This window comes from Crotalus tigris, unplaced genomic scaffold (assembly GCF_016545835.1).
Source record: "Crotalus tigris isolate CLP2741 ecotype Arizona unplaced genomic scaffold, ASM1654583v1 scf7180000017666.379230911805:20528666, whole genome shotgun sequence".
Lineage (NCBI taxonomy): Eukaryota > Metazoa > Chordata > Lepidosauria > Squamata > Viperidae > Crotalus > Crotalus tigris.
In genome coordinates this window covers 17,127,844-17,154,491 of record NW_024096552.1, presented here as the reverse complement: position 1 = coordinate 17,154,491, position 26,648 = coordinate 17,127,844, and the positions used below count along the sequence as shown (strand labels likewise).

General features: G+C 40.2%; 1 protein-coding gene across 10 annotated transcripts in view; it reads right to left on the bottom strand.

Annotated features, from left to right (window-relative positions):
* Positions 1–26,648, bottom strand: part of PDE1C (phosphodiesterase 1C) — a 335,588-nt gene that overhangs the window by 246,232 nt on the left and 62,708 nt on the right. Inside the window, exon 1 of one of the 10 annotated variants that reach the window (XM_039336838.1) lies at positions 4,254–4,604. The exons of 6 other annotated variants lie outside the window; for them this stretch is intronic. In XM_039336838.1, the coding sequence (XP_039192772.1) occupies positions 4,254–4,353 (100 nt within the window). In that variant the 5' untranslated portion in view covers positions 4,354–4,604. Of the gene's footprint in view, positions 1–4,253; positions 4,605–26,648 lie in introns of those variants that run through there. 3 more of the 10 variants (XM_039336839.1, XM_039336840.1, XM_039336846.1) reach the window with 3 other exon arrangements.

Below are 26,648 nucleotides of genomic sequence, written 5' to 3'. Positions count from 1 at the left end.
TTTGTGGACTAAAGGGAGCACCAACAGTGAGTGTTACTATCTGTAGAACTGTTATAAAAGTTCCTAAGATAACTCACCTTAGCTACCTCATATAAGGAAAATCTTTACAAGACGTTTTATAGATGGCATTTCCCACCCGTAAGGCTAGTTCAAACATCTCACCCCTATGCTGGAAATGTAAAACAGCAATAGGTTCATATTACCATATGTGGTGGGAATGCCCAAAGACACGAAACTGGTTGAGGGATATATTAACATTGGACTTAGAGTTAAAACCTGAACTCTTTCTATTGGGAATAACAACAGAAAACACGACAAGGGAACAATCTACCTGCTGCTACACATCCTGACTGCAGCTAGGCTTGCTTTTGAGCAAAAATGGAAGAGCAAGGAAATTCCCACAGAGGAAGAGTTAATACATAAAATATTAGCATGTGCAGAAATGGACAGGCTCACAATGATATTAAAAGACAAATGCGGATCAGTTTATTATGAAACCTGGGATAAATTTTACCACTGGAGGAATTTGAAGTGGACGGCCGGGATTAAAGATGAATGTTAAGATAGAAATATATGTTATTTTAGAACAAATATTGTATATAAAACTTAGATGTATATGTAGAGATGAAGAATTGATTGTAAAAAGTGGAATAATCTGATAAGAATGTATATACTGGAATGTCATGTTAAATCCAATGTTTGTTTGTTTTTAACTGTATTATAAATAAAATTTGAATTAAAAAAAAGTTCCTAAGATAATGTACCAAATACATTTTGACTGCTCCAAAATGATACATATAAATGATAAATATTAATCACAATTATTATACAATTTATATTCTTGTATTGTGATATTTTATATCAATATTTGTGGCTTTCGTGATGATTATGGAAGTTCTCATTTATCCATGTCATGGGTGTCCCAAAGGTGCTTTTATTTTAAAAGCAACTAGACTTTCTGATTTTTCTTTAAGACATTTAAGACAAAGAGAGTTCTATCTCTTTCATGATTATTCAACTTCTATTATTGAAACATTTTACAAGCACCTTAAGGTTTTATTTTAACTATCCAGATTTAAATTAATAGTAATAAGAAGACAAAGAATTGGAAAAGATTATGAAGTATCAAGATTGAAAATAAATTGCTTATCAGCATACGGGGTACCATACCCAAAAATCTTGGACAACATTTAGATTAGCTTAATGTGTAAAGGTGAGTGCAGATCTAATGGCAGAGGAAACAGACCATTTACACCTGATTAATTTCCTATTTACATGGTAAGATTTGTTATCATTCTCTCTCTCTCTCTCTCTCTCTCTCTCTCTCTCTCTCTCTCTCTCTCTCTCTCTCTCTCTCTCTCTCTCTCTCTCCCTCCCCTCTCTCCCCCCCCTCTATTTATATTTTTATTTCCATTGGCATCAGTCTGATGGAAAATAGCTTTGTCAGCTATTGAGAACTAACACCTGCTGCTATTATGCTAAGATTTGGCTGACACACACCTTGTTGAGTACATGACGCTGTATTTATATCAGCACTGTTGTTAAGGCAGATTACCCAAACACAATCAAGTAGTTTCAATCCTATGCTTATAGCCATTTCTTTTCTTCTTGGACAGAATACATCCTATGTACTTTCCTGTTTCTATGTTCAGCCCCAAAACATTCAGAGTTAGGTCAATTGCCTAGAACCTTTTCCCTTCCCTTCCCTTCCCTTCCCTTCCCTCAAATTATCTTGCTTAATAATATGCTACTGTTTTGGAAAAATCCCTCCAAGGCAATTTGGCTACCCTGCTTCTCTGATAGAGTTTCCTGGAAAATAAGGTTTGTTATAATGCTACTTTCACAATTTGTCCTGCAACAAAGATCTAGCATCATAGTGAATACAAAGTTTTGGAAGCTTTTGAATGTTTTCATTAATACTTTTAGCAGTTGGTCTTCCCTTACAAGTATCTCCTGCTAAGTCTGTCAGAAATAGTAATTACAGTGGACATATAGCTCCCTGGTCTAAATGTGTGTGCTTGAGGAGAATACAATAAACTTATCAGAATGTCTTTTTGTGAATGGAAAGAGAAGCAATACTTGTTAATTCATGAAACACTACAGCTATGGGGCAGGACAGACAGTAGCTGACCAGTTTGAAAGAGTGAGCAAAGATGGCTGGCATTTTCTTCTTGTTGTTATTGTTGTTGAGTTCAAACCACAAATTATCTGAAGGAAGGCTTCATAAACTCCAAATTTGTAACTGTATGACAACACCATACCAAAAGCTTTGAATTCTGCAAATAATTAATATCTTATTAAGTGGGGAGGAGGAATATAGATTGATTTTAAAGATTGGAAGATTTAGTATGTCTGATCAACAAAATCCAAAGCCTCTTTATTTATCCAATCTAAAAGTTGCCCCAAGATGGCCAGGGAAAGTTCTGTTTCATGTTTTATTGCCAGTGGGGAAACTGCTAATTGTAAATTGATACCAGTGACCTTTCTAAGACCACAGCAGAAATACCTTTAGACTAATAGTGCTAACAAGCTCATCTTGAAGGCCCTTCAACTGTGTTTTGACTAGCTATATATTGTTTGTCTTCTCTCCATAGCATCTGTTAGTCTATTTCACTAATGGAAAATATTCCCTGGATTATTGAGGTACAACCATAGAAATCCAAATTTAAATAAATCTTCAGCCACAGAAATTCAGTTTGTTTTCTGTCTGCACAAACTTTCATAAGTTAGTAGCTCTATGACTAAAACTGGATAAAGGAGTCCAATGTAACTGGCCCAGTGGTGAGATTCAGCCAGTTTGCACCACTTCGGCAGAACCGGTAGCTAAGTTTTTGTTGCCCAGGCCCAGAATGGACTTCCAGAAGTGACATCCATCATATTTGAATCATCTGGACAAAAGGCAGGATGCAAATATGTATTTTTTATTATTAAACCCATCTCTCTGAGGCAACTCTTTTAATATATAAATATGAATGCTTACAATTCCTGCTTACTCTAAATTCTGACATAAGGCCACAGAAACTAATTCTACTTTTTTTTTAGTGCAACATATTCTGATTTTCAAGTGGCTCTTTACAGACATTTCCTATATGTGCTTTACAGTCAGAAGACCATGACAAAGTTCTTCTCTGACATAATCAAAACTACCTATTCATAATGACATGCCTGACATATCAACTTCCACACAGAACAACAAAGAATGAAGGTAACCTAATCAGATGACTGGTGCTAATATATAGAGGAAAACATAAGAACCTCACTGATCATTTTTTCCTTGCAGTTCATTCACTCAGTTTACAGATTAAAATTAAATCAGCTGGAAAGCATGTTTTATTAAGTATGCAAAGATTAGCATAGTAGGGTTTGGTCAGATGCTCAATTTCCAACAAACAGACTGTTTCATTTACCCTGGGAGTTTAACCTTTGCACTCAGTGAACTTAATAATAAGAAAAAAGAACAAGGGGGAAAGAATGGTAACTGCACTCTTTGAGCATTTTCCCCTCTTTCCCCCTATTTCAGCAAAATAATCAATAAAACAGAGTAAACTAATCTTAGGTTTGATGACTTTATATTAGAGGGATAATACTGGACAACAGGCTCAACTCTAGAACTCATCATAAAAATAAGAGTACCCATGAGCATGTCTCTAAAAATGAGTGATCTACCTCCACAACCATCCTCCATTTCTTGGGTAATAGGTTGGTCAGAGATATATTTTCCAGACAGACCTGAGCAACAATCTTCAAAGAAATGACATTGTTTGCAGCAAGTCTTCCCTCTCCCTTCCTTTTCTTTTTATTTTAAATCTATTCACACATTCTAGGGGCAATTTCAGGAAAGATTTGGTTCATAATGTGAAATTGGAAGCAACTGTATGCTTAAATGCTTTGTGAACTCTTCAGAAAGGGAAGCAAACAACTTTGGGGCATATTGAAGGCTTCTGCTTTCCTGAATTTGCTGGGTGGAAAAACAATAAAGAAGTTGGAAAAATGTCACCTTAAAAAACATAGACTTTCCTGAGATAGAGTAACAAAAATGAAGCCCTGCCAAAAAGAAACTATGGGATTTCAAAAGGACACATTTCCTCTCTATAAGAAAAGAAGCAAAGCACCAACAGAGGGTAAGCAAAGCAGAAGTTCCAGGATAGCGATCCTGATTGAAAGGCAAGCAGCTCCAACACACACATAAACACCTCCCTGAATCTTGGTTTCTAATTTGAGAACCCAAAAGATTGCTAAAATACACAACCTACCACCAAAGTGCTCACCAATGGTAAAGCTGTAGCCATCAATGCTGAAAGTGGCACTCCTGCATTTTTTAAATCCTTCTTTTCGGTTGCTGGGTTCTGTCATGATGGAATTGCCAGCAAATCTTCAAGCAACAGCAGCAGCCGCTCCACTTCTAACAGCAGCAATCTCCCTTTGTGGGATATGAGCTTTTCTGAGCCAGCAATTTGCCGCCTTTGAAGCTCTCCTGTTGGCAGTACTCACTAGTGACTTTACACCATCTCCTAATGTATAGCACTGAAGCCAAAAGAGAGCGAGGGAGAGAGACGAGGGAGAGACGCACCCAGCAGCTTTCTCCACCCCTAAGACTGTCACTTGGTTCCTACTTGGAGATGCTGACTGGAGATGCTAGAATCCCAAACCTAATAGCAATTAATGTAATGCTACTGAGCCAAACAAATTGGCAATCCAGGCTACCAATGCTTGCAAGCAGGAGTTCCAACTATAATACTGGAATATTCAATGCTGCCAAGATAGATTTTGTCCCAAACTTCCTTCCTTCCTGAACAACACTGAAGTGTCCTGGTTTTTCTCCTTTATCTGGGATCAGTTGCAGTCCCTGTTACTAGAAGGTGAGAGATCCAACCCATGGCCCCTATTATGGGGGGGAGGGGATGCCTCAGGGTTCTGTCTTTTCTTGCCTTCTATTTAATGTTTACATGAGACTGCTGGGTAAAGTGCACTTGCAATCTTCCCTGCCATCTTCTCTATTGATATTTTGGGAAAGCAGCAGAGAAGATTGCAAAGGGTGATCCCTTGATCGCTGCGCACTAGGTATTGTAACTGGTCATCAATGTGAACAGGTTGTCAAATGCCCAAAATGTGGTCCTGTGACCAGAGTGGCCGATACAATTTGCCCAGAAATGATTACAGGATGAAAACTACCCATTCCAAGGTCACTGTGAACTGTGAATTGAGGTTAAACAACTGTTCATATTTTCAGGATTATCTGTAACTTGAACTTGTGCTTTGATTTGATTTCTAGCTGTGAGAAGAGCTTCCAAATATGGCCATCACCATATTTGAAGAGGAAAGGCTTACAAAATATTCTATGAATCCATTCTATACAATTCTTAAAAATCCAGGGATCATTATGTTGTGGGACAGTAATTAATCCCCACATATATAAAGGAACAATGTTTTTGTTCCAACTCCACCAAGGAGCCTGTGGTAATTCTCCCTTCCCCTCTAGGCAAAATATATCCTTGGAGTAAGTATATGAGCCTCCTGCAATAACCCCATCTTTGTATGTAAGCAGGGAGCATACCTGGCACCTTTAAAGAGGAAGAGTATTATGGGGCTGGTATAGTCTTGTCAGCCTTCAGATGGTTTTAGGCAGTGATGGGATTCAAATATGTGAACAACCAGTTCTCTGTGTGGATGCCACTTCCAGAAGTCTATTCTGGGCCTGAGCAACAAAAAATTAGCTACCGGTTCTGCCGAAGTGATGCGAACTGGCTGAATCCCACCACTGGTTTTGGGTATCTGCTGAAATAACCTTTGTCTTTTGACAACAATGAAAACTGAGTGATTCTACTGATTAGGACTATGCCTCAGGTGATTTGGCTTATTGCACTTTGCCAGATGTGACCTTTGCTTCCTGAATCTTTACTTATGAGATTTTATTGATGTCAATCTGCTACGTTCTCCATAAGCTCCAGGCACTGGAAAAGAGGTTTCATTGAATGTTCACTTATGGCAGAAATACCCCTAATTTTTATACATATCCATAAGGATCCACACACACACACACACACACACATACATACAAACACACTTATTTATTCTTGAAAAGTAACAAGTTGTTATTGAAGGGCCTATACTGGTTGTCAGTTTCATATCAGGCACAGGAGCCTAAAGCTTGACTATTTGAAGGAATAGATATTTTGTTTCAAACCTGCTTAAGCATTTAAGATCTGCAAGAAATTTATTTATTTAAAAAAATTATGACAGCTCAACTTATTCTCAGTGACTCTGGATGGCTTACAAAAATAGAAACCTAGTATAAAACCATAAAAAGCAATACTCCCACCATCGTCCTGGCAACAATAGCTAATCAAACAAACCATTTGATGGGCTCCATCCCACTCTGGGTTTCCCAGGCCCATTGGCAAAACCAGATCTTTAAGGCCTTGTGAAAGAATGGGGGCCAATCTCATTTCTGCAAGGATGATGTTCCACAGGGAGGAAGCCACCACAGAAAAGGCCCTTCTTCCTGATCTCAATAGATGTACCTTCTTAGAAGAGGGAACCCACAACATTCCTTGCCTCTCTGCTCTGGTAAGTCAGATATAACTGGGGGAAAGTAGTCCTTCAAATAAACTGGTCCCAAGCCAATTAGGACTCTAATTGTGCCTTGAACTGAACCCAGAATCAAATTGGCAGTCAATGCAGGTCCCGCAGGAAAGATGAACACATGTGCAGACTTAGGCCAGCACAAAACTATGCAGGCCACTGCATTTTGAACCAATTGAAACTTCTGAATACTTTTCAAGGGCAGCCCTTCTGAAGACGTTTTTGTTGTCACAAATGTCTTATAGGCATGGGTATTTTTTTCATTGTTCCCAGATACAGAAGGCTTTTTCATCTACATTAAACTGAGGGAAACTGGAAAATATTAGAAGACTCAGAGTGGAACCCTCCTGACTCACTGGGTATAAATGGGAAAGGGAAAACATAGGAAGACTTGCAAGATTATGCTATTATTATAGCTTATCACAATAAAGCATACTTCCTGTGAAGTATATTTTCTGATCTGGTCTATTTCATAGAGCTAACATTGGCTATATCTACCATAGCAGTCATTTAATATGTAGACAAGTCTGTCAGGAGATACCTAAAAGTAATGATTTGTATATAACCTTTAGGTGCCTCAGTCCTAGAGGCTGCTGAGCTCTAGCATAAATGGTTAATTTGATTATATGCCATCAAGTTATTTTTTTACTTCTAGCGACTACATAGATGTTCTCCATGATGATCTATCCCTAACCTGATATTTCAGGTCTTTCACAGTGCATTCATCAGCACAGTAATAGAGTCCATCCACCTTGCTGCTCTTTTCTTTTCTTCTACCTTTCCAAGCATTAAAACATTTTTCCAAAGAGCTAAGGTTTTTTTTTTTTTTGAAAATTTTTAGATTTTACAAAACAATACAGTTCCCTTCCCCGAGCCCCCCCAACCCTCCCATGCCCTCCCCCGACCTTCCCAGAGCTGAACACAGGCTTAATTAAAAATTTTCCAAAAAGTCTTAAAACAGATATAAACCATAAACAAATCTAAATACATTAATTAAACAAGTTGTGAAATAATTAACAATAATATATGTATAAAAAGACAAAAATACAAGGAAATACAAGAAAATAGGAAGAAATAAAAAGAAAAAGAAAAAAAGAAAAGTCTATAAAGTCTATAAAATATCTTAAATTTTAAATATAAGTTATTGAAAAGCTAAATAATATTTTTTTATATCCAACTTATATTGTATAAAGTCTATCCATTTTTTCCATACCAAAAAATACTTCTCTTGCGATTGGTCTTTCAAGAAAGCTGAAATCTTTGCCATTTCCGCCAAATAAGAAACTTTAAAAAACCACTCTTGCAAGGTAGGTAAACATTCCTTCTTCCAACATTGCCCTACTAACAACCTTGCTGCTGTAATTAAATTTAACATCAATATAGTCTCTTTAGTATCACAATCAGAAACAATACCTAACAAAAACAATTGTGGGGTAAATTTTACCCTTCTTCTAAAAATTCTTTGGATATTCCACCATATCTTAATCCAAAAAGCTTTTATATTTTTACATGACCACCAAATATGATAATAAGTAGCATCCAAACATCCACATCTCCAACATTTAGGCTGTAAGTCAGGATACATACGAGACATTTTTTGTGGATCAAGGTGCCATCTATAAAACATTTTGTAAAAATTTTCTCTTAAATTTTGGGCTTGTGTAAATTTAACATTCCTCACCCAAATAATTTCCTAGGTATCTAATAAAACCGGTTCATCAAAATTTTGTGCCCATTTAACCATACATTCTTTAACTAATTCTGCTTCTGAGTCCAATTCTACTAACACCCCATAGATTCTCTTAATATGGGTTCGTCTTTGATCTTTTATTTGTTTTAATAAATTCTCATCTTCTCTAAGCAAACCCACATTACGATCTATCTTCCACCTCTCCACTATTTGTCTATAATGAAACCATGAGTAAATAATATTTTCTTGTATTAAATCTTCCAAAGATTTTAATTGCCAGTTTTTACCATCCCATCTAAGTAATTGTACATAAGAAACGCTATCCATTTTAACTCCTCTCCTTATCCCTTCTATCGCATGCCCCGGTATGGCCCATAGTGGAATTTTAAAATCACTTCTATAATATTTCCTCCAAACCCGAAGTAAAGAAATCCTTATAATATGAGATTTAAAAACCCTATCAACCTTTTTATTAAAAATTAAATAGGCATGCCATCCAAAAAGTAAATCCCAACCCTCCAAGAGGAGTATTTCTATATTTGTTAAATTAACCCAGTCACTTATTAATGTTAAAACCACAGCATCATAATACAATTTCAAATTCAGTACCTTGAGTCCACCTCTCTCACGAATATCTTGTATAATTTTAAGTTTTACTCTTGGTTTTTTCCCTGCCCAGATAAATTTGTTAATACCTTTCTGCCATTCATTTAAATTAAAATCATTCTTTAAAATAGGTATCATTTGAAATAAAAAAAGAAACTTTGGCAAAACATTCATTTTAATCGCCGCAATTCTTCCCAAAAGAGATAACTGCAACTTCACATAAAGTAAACCAGGGGTCCCCAACCTCTAGGGCTAGTGGGCCATGAGTTGTTTGCAATGGAGCTGCAGAAATGGTGGGCAAGCATGCGTGCGCATCCCCACTTGCACAAGCAGTGGGCAAGAGTGTTCACATGCACTCCATTTACATGAGCAGTGGGCATGCATGCACCCCACTTGCGCAAATGGAGCTGCACATACACTCTTGCCAGCTGCTTGCATGGAACCATCTCCCCCTTCCATAGGTCTACAAAGCCAAAAAGGTTGAGGAACTTGGAAGTAAACCTTTGATAGCCTTCTAAGACAGATTTTTTAAAATGTTCATAACAGAAAAATCCCAACAGAAAAAAAGATGGGACATTATGTACAGTTTCAAAAGAAAATTGTGTGCCAAGCCAACTAAGGTTTAGATATAAGCACTTTGAATTGTACTCAGTAAAGATGCACTGGAGATAAGCACATTCATAAGTCACTATCCTATTTTCAATATCCACTCCAGCTTCTCTTTTCAGATATCCATTAATTCTTCATACCAGATTGTAAAGGCCAGTATTGCACCTTTTTATTTTAATATTTCTTTATAAATTCAATGATATTGAATCTCCTAATTGATTGTACTGATAGACATATGACTTGCACTTTCTACTGATTATGTTTTATGGTTTTAATTTGATTTTAATTTTGTTTTTTTATTAATATACTGCATGTACTCAGAGTCATGAATGTGAGATAAGTGGCTCTACAAATCAAATAACTACTAACAGTTCTTAGTTTCCTGATATGTAAACCTGTTGTTGTTTCAGCACAATAAGAGCTCTAAGGCATTAAGCACCTTTTAAAATCTGCAAATAATAGGGTTATATTAAACTATGACTATTACTCTGCTTCTCTGGCTCTCTTTGGGGAAAAAACTTCAATAAGTGGCTTTGTAAGATACCTAAAGAGTGAATTTGCTACCTCGTTAAAAAGAAAAGGAGAAGCCTATAAATTAATATATCTCAGAATCTGCAATGAATACTCTAAATCAGTGGCCCCAACTTTTTGGATACCAGGGACTGGTTCCACGGAGAAAGGTTTTTCCACAGTCCAGAGGGGGCATGGTTTTGTGTGCTGCCTGCATCCCGCAGATGGAACTTTACTTGTTTACAAGGAACAGTTGCTGGCCTGCTGCAGACTGGTGCCTGTCCACAGACTGGGATTTGGGGACCCCTGCTCTAAATCATATTTCCCATCCAATACTATTTGTAGCAATTTCTCCTCTCCTTGCAAAGTCACTCCAAAACAAATTAAGGTTGCTTATCTCAGTAAGCCTGCAATGTCTTTCAATGGCCATTCCTTAAACTCTGTTCTTATCTCTTAAGCAATTTGCCATAAGGCTTTGGTTATTCTTCAGTACCGGATCATGCTTCCTGAAAATTGGTCACTAAACATATTTGAATCTTTGTGCTGGAAAACAATGTGGCATGATGCCAGATAGTGCCTGCAACAATGCATTGGATTCATGCCCAATAGAAATAAGGACAATTTAGTCCACAATTCAGTCATTAAGCTGAATATCATAAAATTGAATATTACAGTGTATAGTACTGTAGTTACTAAGTTGTTGGAATGACACTAGGGAGATCTAGCTTCAAATCTATCCTCAACCACAAATGTTTACAGTATTGAGCGACTTTGAACCAGTCCCTCTTCCTCCTCCCAATCTACCTCTCAGAGTTATTATGAGGAAAAAGGGGAGGAGGTGCTATACAAATATATATCATATTAATAAATGAAAGGCAAGATCTAATGAATAGTCAACAAGAGAGGGAAATAAAGTTTATATTATGATGTAATGTTACACATTGATCCACATGGTCCTGGTGGAAGCATATATGATTCCAGCATTCTGTACAGCAATGCCTCTGTAGCGTTACCTCCTCAGAGGCCGCCAGAAACCCAGGCCCTCTCAGCCCCGTCCCCCCTCATCAAGACCTGCTCTAGGGGTTGGTAAGATGTCTCTTCCAGCTGGAACTCATGCAGAGTTAGGAGGTAGCAGACGGTAGTAGAAACAACTACAGTCAGTGTGCTGAAGCAATAGCTCGCTCCCCAGGGCAACTCCCCCACAAAGTCTAAAACTTGTACCTGCAACAATAGTCACAGTCCAAATAGTCTCCAGGCTTCGCAGCAACACTAGCCACCACAAGTCTCTCCTCTCCTTCTGTTGCTTCTTCTCAGTCAGGTCTTGATGTCAAAGCCCTCCCTTCCCCCTTTATCTTTATTGTTAAAATCCAAGGCTAGGAGCTTCAGCCAACTCCTTTCTACACACTCCCCCTTGCCTCCATTTGAGATACCTTCCTTACAAAGGAAAGCAATAACATTCCACTCCCCCTCTCTCCAGCCTCCATTTAAAATATCCTCCTTACGAAGAAAAGCAAATAAAACTTCCACTCCCTCTTTACCTTCACCTGATGAACTGCAACAGCCACCCGTTTCCTTTCCTTACCTTTTCTATCTTTTTCTTCTGCCCACGCTGGCCACATCCAAAACCAGCAGCAGCTGTGTCAATCTCTCCCTTCCCAACCAAGCTCCTGCAAACACTCTCAGACAGCCCCACTACACATTCCCCCCACCTAACAGTTTCTTTGGTCCCCCAAAGAATAGGAAACTTTTCTGCTCAGCGTCTATATTATCAGGGGCGGGCATCACTCTTTCTCTACACTGTGCCCTAGGGTATCATATGTTAGCCTCTTCACCGGGCATATCACCCACCTCGGTCTCTGCACTTTAGGCTCAACAGGACCACGGGCGCCGTCCTCTGGTAACCCCTACCCCCGGAGATACCCGGGACTAGCAATTCCGCCTCTGACACTGGCGATTGCAGACCCCTGAAGTAGCCTGATCCACCTCCAACAATTCCCCTGGCTCTACAGTGTCTTGGGGCAACAATCCATCCTGTTCTGACCATTCCCAGACTGATCCCTGCCTCAACTCTCTGGGGAGTCCCCTCCTGTTCACAAGTTCTAGGTGCAGATTCCAAACCATCAGGCCCTGGCTGTTCTAACTCCACCTCATTGCCCACAGCCTGGGGTATGATCTCCATATCCCCTGATAACCATAACCAACTTATGCCCCCCTCTTCTTCTTCGGAATCTTCTGCTTCCTTCTCTATAGACAAGATGGGTTTCTCCCTGGTTCCCACTCCCCTTCCCACTACACAGGGCTCATCTACAGGAACTGGCTGGGTAGGTCGTACTGCCTCGTGCAAGGGCAATAGATAGTTCCGATGCCATGCTTTCAAGGGTCCTGTGCCTCCCTCCCATCATATTCGGTATACTGGCAGCCCCGGTAGTTTTTCGCTAACCACATACAACTGAGAGCCCCACCGATCGGCCAATTTGTGCCTCCCACCGAGGCCCAAATTTCTTAACAGCACTCGGTCCCCAAACTGTAAATCCTGGACCCTTACTCTCAGATCATAATTTCTCTTGTTCCACCACTCCCGGACCCCTGCGGCCTCTGCAGCTTTTTCATAAGCCCCCTTTAAGCTCCTCCTCAACCTGTCCACATAATTATGGTGAGACTTAAAAGAGGTCTTGTCCATTGAGGTACCAAAAGCCAGGTCCACCGGCAGGCAGGCTTCCCTGCCAAACATTAGCCAGTATGGGGAATACCCGGTAACGTCACTCCTTGTGCTGTTATAGGCGTGCACAACGGTGGAGATATGTTGTGTCCAGTGCTGTTTCTGCACTTCAGTGAGGGTTCCCAACATATCCAAGAGAGTGCAGTTAAATCTCTCGGGCTGCGAATCGCCTTGCGGGTGGTACAGGGTGGTATGGGACTTCCGAATACCCAACAAGCCCAGCAGTTGCTTGACTAGCCTACTTTCAAAATCCCTCCCTTGGTTAAAATGTATGCACTGAGGTAGTCCATAGTGTACAAAAAAATTCTCCACTAATACTTTGGCCACCGAAACAGCGCGCTGATCTTTCATTGGGAAGGCCTGGATATAATGGGTAAAATGATCGGTCATGACCAACACATTTCCTTGTCCACTGGCATCCAGTTCTAAGGAAAGGAAATAGATGCAGACCAGGTCCAAAGGCCCGTGACTCTGTAAATGGCCCATTGGCACAGTTCTAGATGGCAGAGTTTTTCTCTGAATACAACGCAGACAAGATCTACAGTAATCTCCAACTTCCTTCTTCATGCAGGGCCACCGATCCACTACTAAATTAAAAGTCTTTTCTGGCCCCAAATGCCCATGCTCGTTGTGGAGTGCCGTCTGTACTGGTCCTCTATGTTTCTCTGGAAGCAAAAGTTGCCACCTTTCTTCAATCCCATCCAAGAAGCCCCTCCGATAGATTACTCCATCACGAAACTGCAGGCGTCCCACTCCCTGTGCAACACTTGTGCTCCTCTCGGAGCATCAGTGAGTAAGATCTCCCGCTGGCCACTTCTTAGATCTCTTCCGACCAAGCCACAGAGGGGATCTTCCGCCTGGTCCCTCCACAGATCTTTCTTAGTCAGGACAACCCTCCCCTCCCCTCTGATCTGAATAGGATTGCAGTATAATCTTAACAACATCTTAACAAAGCTTAACATCCCAGATAAGCACAATGAGATGGTCATTGACCTCGAACCAGACATCCTAGAATGTGAAGTGAAATGGGCCTTAGAAAATCTGAGCAACAACAAAGCTAGTGGAGGTGACAGTATTCCAGCTGAGCTATTCAAAATCTTAAAAGACGATGCAGTAAAAGTGCTACACTCAATTTGCCAGAAAATTTGGAAAACTCAACAGTGGCCACAGGATTGGAAAAGGTCAGTTTACATTCCAATTCCAAAGAAAGGCAATGCCAAAGAATGTTCAAACTATCGCACCATTGCACTCATTTCACATGCTAGTAAAGTTATGCTTAAAATCCTACAAGCTAGACTCCAGCAGTATGTGGATCGAGAACTACCAGAAGTACAGGCAGGATTTCGAAGAGGCAGAGGAACTAGAGATCAAATTGCCAACATACGCTGGATCATGGAGAAAGCTAGGGAGTTCCAGAAAAACATCTACTTCTGCTTCATTGACTATGCTAAAGCCTTTGATTGTGTGGATCACAACAAATTGTGGCAAGTTCTTAAAGAGATGGGAGTACCAGACCATCTCATTTGTCTTTTGAGAAACTTATATGCGGGTCAAGAAGCAACAGTGAGAACTGGACACGGAACCACTGATTGGTTCAAAATTGGAAAAAGAGTCCGGCAAGGCTGTATACTGTCGCCCTGCCTATTTAACTTATATGCAGAGCACATCATGAGAAAGGCAGGGCTAGATGAAACAAAAGTTGGAATTAAGATTGCCGGGAGAAATATTAACAACCTAAGATATGCAGATGATACCACTCTAATGGCAGAAAGTGAAGAGGAACTAAAGAGCCTCTTGATGCAGGTGAAGAAGGAGAGTGCAAAAGTTGGCTTGAAACTCAACATTAAGAAAACCAAAATCGTGGCATCCAGTGCTCCCAATTCCTGGCAAATAGATGGGGAAGAAATGGAGGTTGTGACAGATTTTATTTTCCTGGGCTCCAAGATCACCTCAGATGGGGACTGCAGCCAAGAAATTAAAAGACGCTTGCTCCTGGGGAGGAAAGCTATGGCAAATCTAGACAGCATACTAAAAAGCAGAGACATCACCCTGCCAACAAAAGTGCGTATAGTCCAGGCCATGGTTTTCCAGTTGCAATGTATGGCTATGAAAGTTGGACCATAAGAAAGGCTGAGCGCCAAAGAATTGAGGCCTTTGAACTATGGTGCTGGAGAAGACTCCTGCGAGTCCCTTGGACTGCAAGGCATTCAAACTGGTCAGTCCTAGAAGAGATTAACCCCGACTGCTCTTTAAAAGGCCAGATCCTGAAGTTGAAACTCAAATACTTTGGCCACCTAATGAGAAGGAAGGACTCACTGGAGGAGGGCCTAATGCTGGGAAAGATTGAGGGCAATAGAAGAAGGGGACGACAGAGAATGAGATGGCTGGATGGAGTCACTGAAGCAGTAGGTGTGAATTTAAATGGACTCCAGAAGATGGTAGAGGACAGGAAGACCTGGAGGAGCGTTGTCCATTGGGTCGCGATGGGTCGGACACGACTTCGCAGTTAACAACAACAACATAATTTGGGGACACCTGTGATGGTAACTCCCACTGATTCAGCCCCAATTGCTCCCCTAGCTCAATGCTCAACCCCTCGATACAGCGCTTGGATACCATCGAGGGGCAATTGTACCCACTCCCTAGTGCCTGCCCCTGAACCCTGGGGCCTCCTTGACAAAGCGTCTGCATCGATATTTCCCATACCTGGACAATATCTTAAACCAAACCTAAACCCAGAAAGGGCAGCTAGCCACCAATGCCCCATGGCATCAAGTTTAGCAGTGGTGAGCAAATACGTAAGTGGTTTATTGTCCATTTTAACTTCAAACTCTGCCCCATACAAATAATTACTCAACTTGTCCACAACCGACCACCTGAGTGCCAAAAAATCCAGCTTATGGGTGGGATAATTCTTTTCTTAAGATAATTCTTAAACCCCTACTAATATATGCAATGGGCTTCAAACATTGATCATGCTCCTGATATAACACCCCCTCAAGACCATCCCAACTGGCATCTACATGTAATTCATACGGTCACTGGGGGTTGGCATAAGCTAAGACTGGGGTGTTTATAAGCCTCTGTTTCAGCTGATCAAAAGCCTGTTCACAACACTCAGTCCATTCTGCCTGAATAGATTCTCGCGACTTCCTGGGCCCCCTAGTTTTATGGATTGGATTCAAATGACCCACTGTGTCCTCTACCTCCTCATTTTTTAACAACTCATTAAGTGGGCGAGCTATCTTAGCAAACCCTTCCACAAATCTCTGATAGTATGAACAGAACCCCAGAAATGACCGCAGTTCAGTGACACTCTGGGGCCTAGGCCAAGAAACCACAGCCCCAAGCTTAGCGGGGTTTGTTGCCACATCCTCAGCCAAGACAACATGCCCTAAATAGGTGACAGATGGCTGATAAAATTGGCATTTTTCTAACAACAATTTCAGTCCCTCCTCCTGGAGCTTGTCAATACCTTCTCTAAACGCTCCGCATGCTGCTCAAGTGTCTCCCGAAAGACAATAATGTCATCTAAATAGACCAACACCTCTACCAGGTTCATGTCCCCCACTGTCTGTTCCATAAGCCTTTGAAAGGTTGCTGGAGCCCCTGACAACCCTTGTGACATTTGATTGAATTCATAAAATCCCAATGGGCAGATAAACACAGTTTTCTCCTTATTCCCTGGATGCATGGGCATCTGATGGTAACCACTCCTTAAATCTAGCATACTGAACCACTTTGCCTCTGACAAACACTCCTCTATCCAAGGAGTTGTATACTAGTCAGGGATGGTCCTCCGGGTAAGGGTATGATAATCTATACACAACCTTAGGGTCCCATTCTTCTTTCGGACCACCACTATAGGGGAAGCATAAGGACTTTGAGACTCCCTAATGACCCCAGTCCTTTTTAACTCTGCTAGCTGCTCCTGAAGATCATCTAAGTCACTCAAAGGGATCCGCCGAGACCTTTCCCTAAAGGGTTTATCCTCAGTTGGATTTCATGTTGGGCACTCCTAGTGCAGCCTACATCAAAATCGTCTTTCGAGAATAAATGCCTCCATTTCCAAAGCTGGTCCCTCGCTCTCTCTCGCCACTCAAGAGGAAGCTGGGTATTCCTAGGATAAAACTGATCCATCGAAACCTCTTCCTCCATCTCTCCCTTACCATCCAGAGACTCAATTGGAGTAGCTGGGCTCACCTGCTCCAACAACATCTGAACCTTCAGTTGCACTGGGTGGCCTGTGATATTCCAAACTCCAACCGAGATCCGCCCCTTTTCCTGCTTCAACACCTTCGTAGAGATTACCTCTGGAATCAATTCCCCTCCACCATTCTGTCCTCTTGGGCCAGGTTCAAGAATGAGATACGGCCCAATTTAACTTAACGGAAGCCCTCAGGCACACCACTTCCCCAGGTTGTATTACCCTCTTTTTTCTATCCAATTTCCATACCGCCCCACTCCCTCTGCAGGGGCCTGTTGCTCCCGCACCAAACCCTGACATACTGTCTGCAGTACAGGATGAACATCCCTCACTATTGGGTCATTTCCTAATGAAATGACTGGGGTAAATAACCGCCTAACTAACTGTTAGTCCCCACAATCAATGAGCCCTGGCTAACTCCCGGGAGGTGAGCACATATGATAGCCAAGGTATCCAAGTCTCCGTATGCCCAGCAACAGAGGGTCCAAACGTCAGCTGTATAGGCAAACATCCATCATAAGGGAATTTTTTAGTGCCAATACCACAGATCTTCAAATCACCCAACTCCTGTATGGGCATATACGTCAAATACTTATCATAAAAATCCCTATATAATAACGTCACCTGCGTACCTGAATCCAAAAGAGCCTTAGTATAAATACCTTCCACCTGCACCGACACCACTGGGGAGGGCCCACCAACTGCTGAGGAGCCATGGCTTTAGCCTCTGTCTATTCAAGGGGATGGGGGTTTCTTATCGGAGAGGATACTCCCATTACTCTCATTTCTGCTGAGGATTCCCAAGAGAACCCTCTCTTGTCAGGGCTGACTGATATCACTGGGCACCCAGCTAGCTCCTTCACCGAGGCTCTTGACAGTTTCCCGAATGCACTGGGTTCCCTGATCTTCTATACGATTTTGGACATGCACGCTTATAATGCCCCACACCTCCACAATTATAACAGATCACTGATCTCATTGGATTATTATCCCAAGCAGGCAGGCCCATCCTCCCATTGGTTATTCCAACTCGACCTCCATTCGGGGTGGACCACCCGCTGTGGCTATTATCTTGGTTAACTCCTGTATTTGGGTTTGCATCGTGGTTATACAGTCATCCTCCTCCCTTACCTCTTTCATTCCTGGGCCTAAGAGCTGTCCTACCGGCAATTCAGCTGTCACCTCCTTAGCCTCCTCCACAACCTCAGTTGCCCGTACTTTCCTTATAAGCTCATGATATCCCCAGGCATTCCCTCTAGCTTCAACCTTTATTTGGCTCCAGACAGGGTCCGAAGCCAAAGCACCCCGGGAGAGTTGTTCTCTCCTGGCTGTTCCACCTCAGCTGGATCCAATCCCCCCTTCTCCACTACCTGATATAATAATCTATTCAGGTGCCTTATATATTCGGACAGCTTCTCACCCCTCTTCTGGTACATATGTTCCAACCAGAACAGTAAACTAGATACCGTCTCAACTGACCCAAACTCATCATGCAACAGAAAAAGGTAGTCACGCACAGTAAACTGTCCCTGACCCTGTGTTAAACTTCTAATGGCTTCTGTAGCAGGGCCCTTTAAACTCTCTCTACCCTATTGTCTTTTCTGAGTGTCTGGTATATCCCATTCCTCAATTGCTTGTATTGCCTGCTTCATCCAGGCTTCATATTCCTCTTTTCCTTCTGGCACCGGTTGCATCTCCGAAAAAGTACATAATTTCCTATATCCGGCCCCTATACAGTAACCCCCAGTCAGATTTTGGACAGAAGCCAAATTTCCGCCCACTTGGGCAGCCCCTACTTCCGCTACCCCTGTAGATAGAGAAACACATTTCTCTTTCTTCTGGCCTAATGGTTTGGTCAAATGTATGCCCCATACAGTAGGGAAAATCACCCCCAGTCTGGCATCTTCTGTCAGTTGCAGACTTTGAACCTGAAAGCACTTTGGGACGCTCTTCTTCCATTCCAGCAGTACATAAAAATGGGGGGAATCCTTATCCACCCTCATATCTATCACATATACTCTCTGGTCTGGGACAAAGTCTGTAAAATTTGCTCCTCTGACCAAACATCACCAGGGACCTTAATTACTACGCTTGTCCTCACTTCACTATTCTGCTCCTCACACCACCTGGTGGCCGCATTAGAGTCCATATTGTTCTCCTGGCTCATATCCCTACACAAGTAACACTTCCTTACTAAGGGGAGGGGCCGGGCAGGAAATCCCAGACAAGCCCCCACATGTAGCGTTACCTCCTCAGAGGCCACCAGAAACCCAGGCCCTCCCAGGCCCGTCCCCCCTCGTCAAGCCCTGCAGTGGTGTTCTCTAGGGGTTGGTAAGATGTCTCTTCCAGCTGGAGCTCATGCAGAGTTAGAAGGTAGCAGGTTCTTGTCATCAAGGAGAGGCTTCCATGAATGAAAATAACCAGCCCCGATAGTCAATGCTATGATGATATCCACAGCCCAAGGCCATTATAGCAGCAGTAATTGAGGGTTCCTCAGCAGTCAGAGTCAAGTGGGATGGAGGGAAAAACTCCGGCTCCAGATGGTAGTAGAAACAACTACAATCAGTGTTCTGAAGCAATAGCTCGCCCCCCAGGGCAACTCCCCCACAAAGTCTAAAACTTGTATCTGCAACAATAGTCACAGTCCAAATAGCCTCCAGGCTTCACAGCAACAGTAGCCACCACCAGTCTCTCCTCTCCTTCTGTTGCTTCTTCTCAGTCAGGTCTCGGCGTCAAAGTCCTTCCTTCCCCCTTTATCTTTATTGTTAAAATTTGAGGCTAGGAGCTTCAGCCAACTCCTTTCTATACACTCCATTTGAGATACCCTCCTTACAAAGGAAAGCAATAACATTCCACTCCCCCTCTCTCCAGCCTCCATTTAAAATATCCTCCTTACGAAGAAAAGCAAATAAAACTTCCACTCCCTCTTTACCTTCACCTGACGAACTGCAACAGCCACCCCATCCCTTTCCTTTCCTTCCCTCTTCTATCTTTTTCTTCCGCCCACGCCGACCATACCAAAAGCCAACAGCAGCTGTGTCAATCTCTCCCTTCCAAACCAAGCTCCTGCAGACAACCCTGCTACACTTCCATGAATCTAAGTGACTGTGGGGCAACATGAGAGAGTTATTGTCTTTATTGTCCTTCCCCACACATCCTGCCCCAAACATCTGATCAATCTTACATGGAAACAGAGACCTGGATAGATAATTTTTTGGCTTAATCACACAGGTCTTGAAATCTTATCTCTTGCACATCTAATCTGGGGAAATACAAAACAGCCTAACCACCCAGATGACTCTGGATTCTTTCAGTTGTCATAACAAATAATCTTCAATTCATTATGACTTTAATTGTGAATGATAGCTTAGTACCTTTAATTGTTTGGATCAAAATATCACATTTTATGTCCATAACAATAACAGCCAATGCTTATAGGACGCAATATTTTCAATCTCTTTCAATGTGACTGTGTGGGGGGTGTTGCAAACAACTTTCTATATGTGCAACACAAGTGCAGGAGTATGTGATGTTACTTTCTGTTAATCTTAGGCTCTATTTTATGTACAAATGAAATCCCTGATTCACAGAAACTCTTTAAATATATAAAAAGAAAACTAACAATCATAGAATTTTTAAAAAGTGATGTGACCATTAAATGTTGGCATTAATGAAAACTGAATAGGGAGGGGTTCAAATTCTACTCAACAAGAGATACCATGGAGCTTCCAGTGGATCAAGCAGCTACGATGGCTGCTTTTCACAAAGCAGCCCATTCCTGGGTTTTGTAAAAGCCGCGGAACTTTGACAATCAGCTGTCCCACGGCTTGAATCTCTTCCCTGGGAGAAAGGCAAGAGAAGAGCTGCTCAGGTAGAGGTAAGAACTCCCCTGGATCCCCATAATTTTGGGGATTGGAGGGTAGAGCTCCCTCGGAGCCTGAGCCAACTCCGCACTCCAGGACGTCTTTGTCCCGAAGTTCTGGGATGAAGCAAGGCGCCGCTCCCACATCTGCTTTTTTTGGAGGCTTGTGAGTATTCAAATGCAGATGAGCAGACCAGGAGAAAGTGGATTTAAGATTGATTGTGACTTTAACTCCTGCAAGCATCGTCCCCCCCCTTTTTTTGTTTACTTTCCCTTTTGAAGAAAGGGAAAGTGAAAGGCAAAATGGCGACTGTCTTTCTTGTTTGACTTTGCAACAAAGTTAAAAGTTCATGTTTTAAATATAGAGGCAAGAATTTTGTTCCTTTTTCTCTTTTTTTCCTTTCTTTCTTTCTTTTTATTATTATTTAAAGAACTGATATTATAGAGGCAAGAATTTTGCTCCTTTGAACTTAACAGAATGGCTTCAAAACGTTTGGTCTCTGTCCCTAAAGCTTCCATCTCCTCCCCAATGACTCAGCCTAAACCAAAATCACCCCCACCCTCTCCTCCTCCTGCAATCTCTCTCAAAGACTACAAGAGGTTTTAAAAATGACTGCTTTGGATATTAAAGTGGAGGTAAAAGATCTTATAATTGCAGAGAGGGCTATTACAAAAGAATTATTGGAGAAAAAGAACAAGCAAGTCAGAGAAGACATATTATTTGCATTTTCAGGTCTTGCCCTGCATATTGAAAGGATTGACGATAAAATGGAAGAGATTACTGAAAATGCAGCAAAACTGGAATTTAGAATGGAGGAAGTGGAGAATAAGATAGAAGTTACACCGGATGAACAAACTATTTCACAATACAGAGAAATGGAGTTCGCATTGCATATCCGAGGATTGAAAGAAAATTCCCAGGAAGATTTGAAGATGCTTATTGTTAGAGATATTGCTTTTAATTTTGGATGGAGACCAGAAGTTGGGAATGAGATAGAAAAAATCTTCAGAGTCAACTCACAGGTTGCCAGACAGAGAAATTTACTAAGAGATGTGGTTATTTACTTTTCCAGAAGATCTATTCGTAATGAAATTATACAGGCTTTTTATAAAAAGACGTTTCAAATTGCAGCTCAAGATGTGATAATTTTAAAAGAAATACCTCCAAAAATTTTAAGAGGTAGAAAAGATTTTATTTTTCTGTCTGATGAGTTAAAACGTTGTCAAATCCAGTTCAGATGGGAGATTCCAAGAGGAATAGTAGTGAATTATGATGGAGTACGTTACAGATTAACTACAGTTTTAAAGGCAGGAGATTTCTATCACTCTATTCTAAAGACAAGACCGTCTTCACCTCCACAAACAAGGATAATTGAAGAGCCCGTTATGGCAGGAGCTTCCTCATTGATGGTCATGGAACAAGCAGTGTTGCCTGTACAGAATCTTGAGATAAAAGATCAAAGGATGACATGAGCTGCTCATAAACGCAAAGAAAAAGAGCAGCAGCAGAAGAGTGACAATAAAGTAGAAGGAATGGTTACTACAGAGCCTGTGGGAGGGGCAAGACCTAAAAGATCTTCGACAGTTGATCTTCAGGCTATGCTTCAAAGGCTTCAGGCCAGTGTAGATGGCCAAGTTCTTGACCTGGAATGTTAATGGCTTAAATTCACCTCAGAAATGGAGAAAGGTCTTCTACTATTTGAAACAACATAATAATGACTTGATATGTTTGCAAAAGACTCATATAACTTCAAAGGACTCAAAATATCTGACAAATTCTTGTTTGGGATCACATTTTATAGCTCCAGGGAAAAAAGGGGGTGTTGTAATTTATGTGAAGAAAAATTTATCGGCTAAATTAATTGAGGTTGATCTTGAAGGAAGATATGTCTTTGTAGAACTACTGTTACAAGGCAAGAAAGTTCTTATTGTTGGATTATATGCCCCTAATCAACAACAGAAGCAATTTTATAAGCTTTTGCATGGGAAGATATCCCAGTTGGATTATAAATCTGTAATTTTGATGGGTGACTGGAATGGAGTTTTGGATATAACTAAAGATAAAAAGAGCTCTTCAAAAAATTTCATTCAAACTAAATTACCCAAAACTTTTTTTGATTTGAAAGAAGAGTTGGAACTTATTGACATTTGGCGAGAAAGGAACACAAGTGATAGAGATTTTACCTTCTATTTGGATAGACACCAGTCATTTTCAAGGATTGACTTCTTTTTGATTACTAGTGATTTTCTTTCTAGGGTGAGAAAGGTAAAAATCTTTCCCAGGACTCTTTCAGACCATAGTCCTGTGTGGATGGAGCTATACTTGGAAGATGGGAACAGAAGGCCTTGGAGACTGAAGGAGAATTTGTTTACCCAGGGAGAGTTTGTACAAAAATGTAAAGAGTATTTAAAGGAGTTTTTTGCTTTAAATATGAATAAGGGTACATTGATGCCCATGGTCTGGGACGCCAGTAAGGCATATATGAGGGGAATTTTAATTCATTTAAATAAAGTTTCTAGGGATAAAAGGATATAAAGACATAGAGAAATAGAAGATGAGATTAAAATAAAAGAAGAAGCGCTTGCTCTTAATCCAACTGATAATAACTTAAAGGTTTCTATAAAGATGCTTAGGGAACAATTTAATATGTTGATGGCAGATCAGCTGGCTACCAATTTGCGTTATATGAGACATAATACTTTTTGTAATGCGAATAAGCCTGGGAGGTGTTTGGCTTATCAGTTACGAAAGAAACAGAAGGCAAGGATTATAGAGAAAGTAAAATATAAAGGTACTGAGGTTTTTCAGCAAAATTTGATTAAAAAGAGTTTTTTAGATTTTTACACAAAACTATACTCAAGTGATAATATAAAGGGAATGGATATAGATAAATATTTACAATCAGTACATTTTCCTAAACTTTCTGAGGAACAGCAAAATGGGATGAATTGTTTAATTACTGTGGAGGAAATTGGCTTAGCTATCAAGCAGTTAAAGGTGGGAAAGTCTCCAGGAACAGATGGATTGACGTCGACGTATTATAAAAATTTATATGAAGAAATGTTGGAGCCATTAAAGGAGCTTTTTAATAGTATCTTGCTGGGAGCACAAGTTCCTCCTTCTTGGAAAAGAGCGTTTATATCATTGATTCCGAAGGAGGATCAAGATCTTACAGAGCCTAAGAATTATAGGCCGATATCATTATTAAATGTAGATTACAAGATTTTTACAAAAATTTTGGCAAATAGATTAATGCAGGTTATGAAGGATTTGATTCACAGTGATCAATCAGGATTCATAACAGGGCGATACATGAAATATAATGTTAGACAAATTATTAACTTAATTGAGTATTTGGATAAGAACAATCAGATTCCTGTGGCTTTTATATTTTTGGATGCTGAAAAAGCCTTTGATCAATTAGATTGGCAATTCTTATTCTCACTGGTAGAGAAAATGAATTTTGGGGATAATTTTTTACATGCACTTAAAGCTATATATCAGCAACAATCTGCTCAAATTGTTGTTAATGGGGGATTGACTGAGACTTTTAATATTGAAAAAGGGACAAGACAAGGATGTCCATTATCTCCATTGTTATTTGTTTTAATATTGGAGATTTTGTTGATCCAGATTCGAGAATCAACGGTAATCAAGGGCATAAAGATAAGAAAAAATGAGTATAAATTATGGGCTTTTGCAGATGATTTGGTTTTGATTTTGGAACAACCAATTAGAGTGGTTGATTGTCTATTAGAACTTATAACACAGTATGGAAAAGTTTCTGGTTTTAAAGTCAATAACCATAAGACTAAGATATTATCTAAGAATATGTTAGCCATTGACAAGGAAAGTTTGGTTAAAGCCACAGGTTTTCAGATGGTGAAAAAGGTTAAATATCTGGGAGTATATTTAACTGCCTCAAGTGGAAAATTGTATAAAAATAATTATGAATTACTATGGGCAAAAGTGCAAAAGGATTTGAATGACTGGAAAAAACTGCAATTGTCACTGTTGGGGAAAATTTCAGCTGTAAAAATGAATGTTCTACCAAAGTTTCTTTTCTTGTTTCAGATGATACCTATTTTAAAAAAAGATGTAAATTTGGAGGAATGGCAGAAGGGTATCAATAAATTCATTTGGGCTGGGGAAAAAACCAAGAGTTAAGTTTAAGATTTTGCAAGATGCCCGAGAAAGAGGAGGGCTTAAAGCATCTAATTTGAAATTATACTATGATGCAGCCGCCTTAACCTGGACAAGTGATTGGCTTAATTTAACAAATAAGGATATTCTTGTTCTTGAAGGGTGGGATTTAATGTATGATTGGCATGCATATTTAATTTTTAATAAGAAAGTGGACCAGGCTTTCAAATCACATATTTTTGAGGAGTGCCTTACTTCGAGTTTGGAAAAAGTATTATTATAGGTTAAACTATAAAATACCTATCTGGGGGATTCCTAGACATGCAATTGAGGGGATTTCTAAGGGGATGAACTTTGATAAAATTTCGTATAAAGAATTATTAATTTGGTCAGGTTCGGATTGGCATTTAAAATCTCTAGATGTATTAAGGCAAGAAAATATTCTACAGTCATGGTTTCAATATTTACAAATAGTGGACAGGTGGACTGTAGATAAGAAAGAAGGAATAACACTAGAAGGTGGAAATCTGGTTATTCAAATTAAAGATCAGAGTCAGGCCCATATAAAAAGAATTTACAATGCTTTAGTAGAATTAGACTCTGAAACAGAATTGGTTAAAGACTGTATGATTAAATGGGCTCAGAATACCCAGGATCCAATCCTATTGGACTTATGGGAGACAATTTGGATTAGAAATGTTAAATTTACATAAGCTCAAAATTTGAGGGAAAATTTTTATAAAATGTTTTATAGATGGCATTTAGATCCTAAAAAATTATCTTGTATGTATTCAAATTTACAACCCAAATGTTGGAGATGTGGTAATATGGATGCGACATATTTTCATGTTTGGTGGAATTGTAAAAAGGTAAAGGCTTTTTGGATTATGATTTGGTGGAACATTCAAAAGATTTTTAAAAGGAAGATAAAGTTCACCCCTCAATTATTCCTATTGGGTATCTTTGTGGATTTAAATGACAAAGAAACTACTTTAATGTTGAATTTATTAACTGCAGCAAGGTTATTAGTAGGCTCGTATTGGAAGAAGGACTCGTGGCCTACTTTAGGATATTTAAAGTTTCTAACTTTGCAGAAATGGCAAAAATTTCTGCTTATTTGAAGGATCAGGCACAAGAAAGATATATTATTGTATGGAGAAGATGGATAGATTATACTCAGAAAAAATATGGGACTATAAAGTTTCATTTATTTATGAGTAAATTTTATAGTAACTGTTGTAGAGATTTGTTTATATCTTAATTTAAGGGGAGTTAAAGGTTAAGTATGATTTTTTTCCCTTTTTTTCTTTTTTCTTTCTTTTTTTATTATTGTTAACTTTCTTATTAATAACCCTGTACTCTGCTCTGGGAAGCCAGGGGGGAAGGGTTGAGGATGGGTGGGTGGGTGAGTGGGTGGGTAATGATAATATAGTCATGGTAAATGCTTGGGCATTTCCCCTATGCTGCGTTCATGTGTGTGAGAGGGATGAGAGGGGAGGAAGGAGTAGGGAGGAAGTAGGATGGTTACAGGAGAAGGGAAGGGAAAGAGAGTAGGAGGGGAGGAGAGAAAGAGGAGGGAAGTAGGGAAGGTTTAGAGAGGGTGGACGCAGCCTGGGGGGAATGGGCAGGCAGTACCAATGGTTAGGAATTTATTTTAATTGAATTGTATTTTGTATGAATAAATGAAAATTAAAACTTTTTAATAAAAAAACAAAAGAT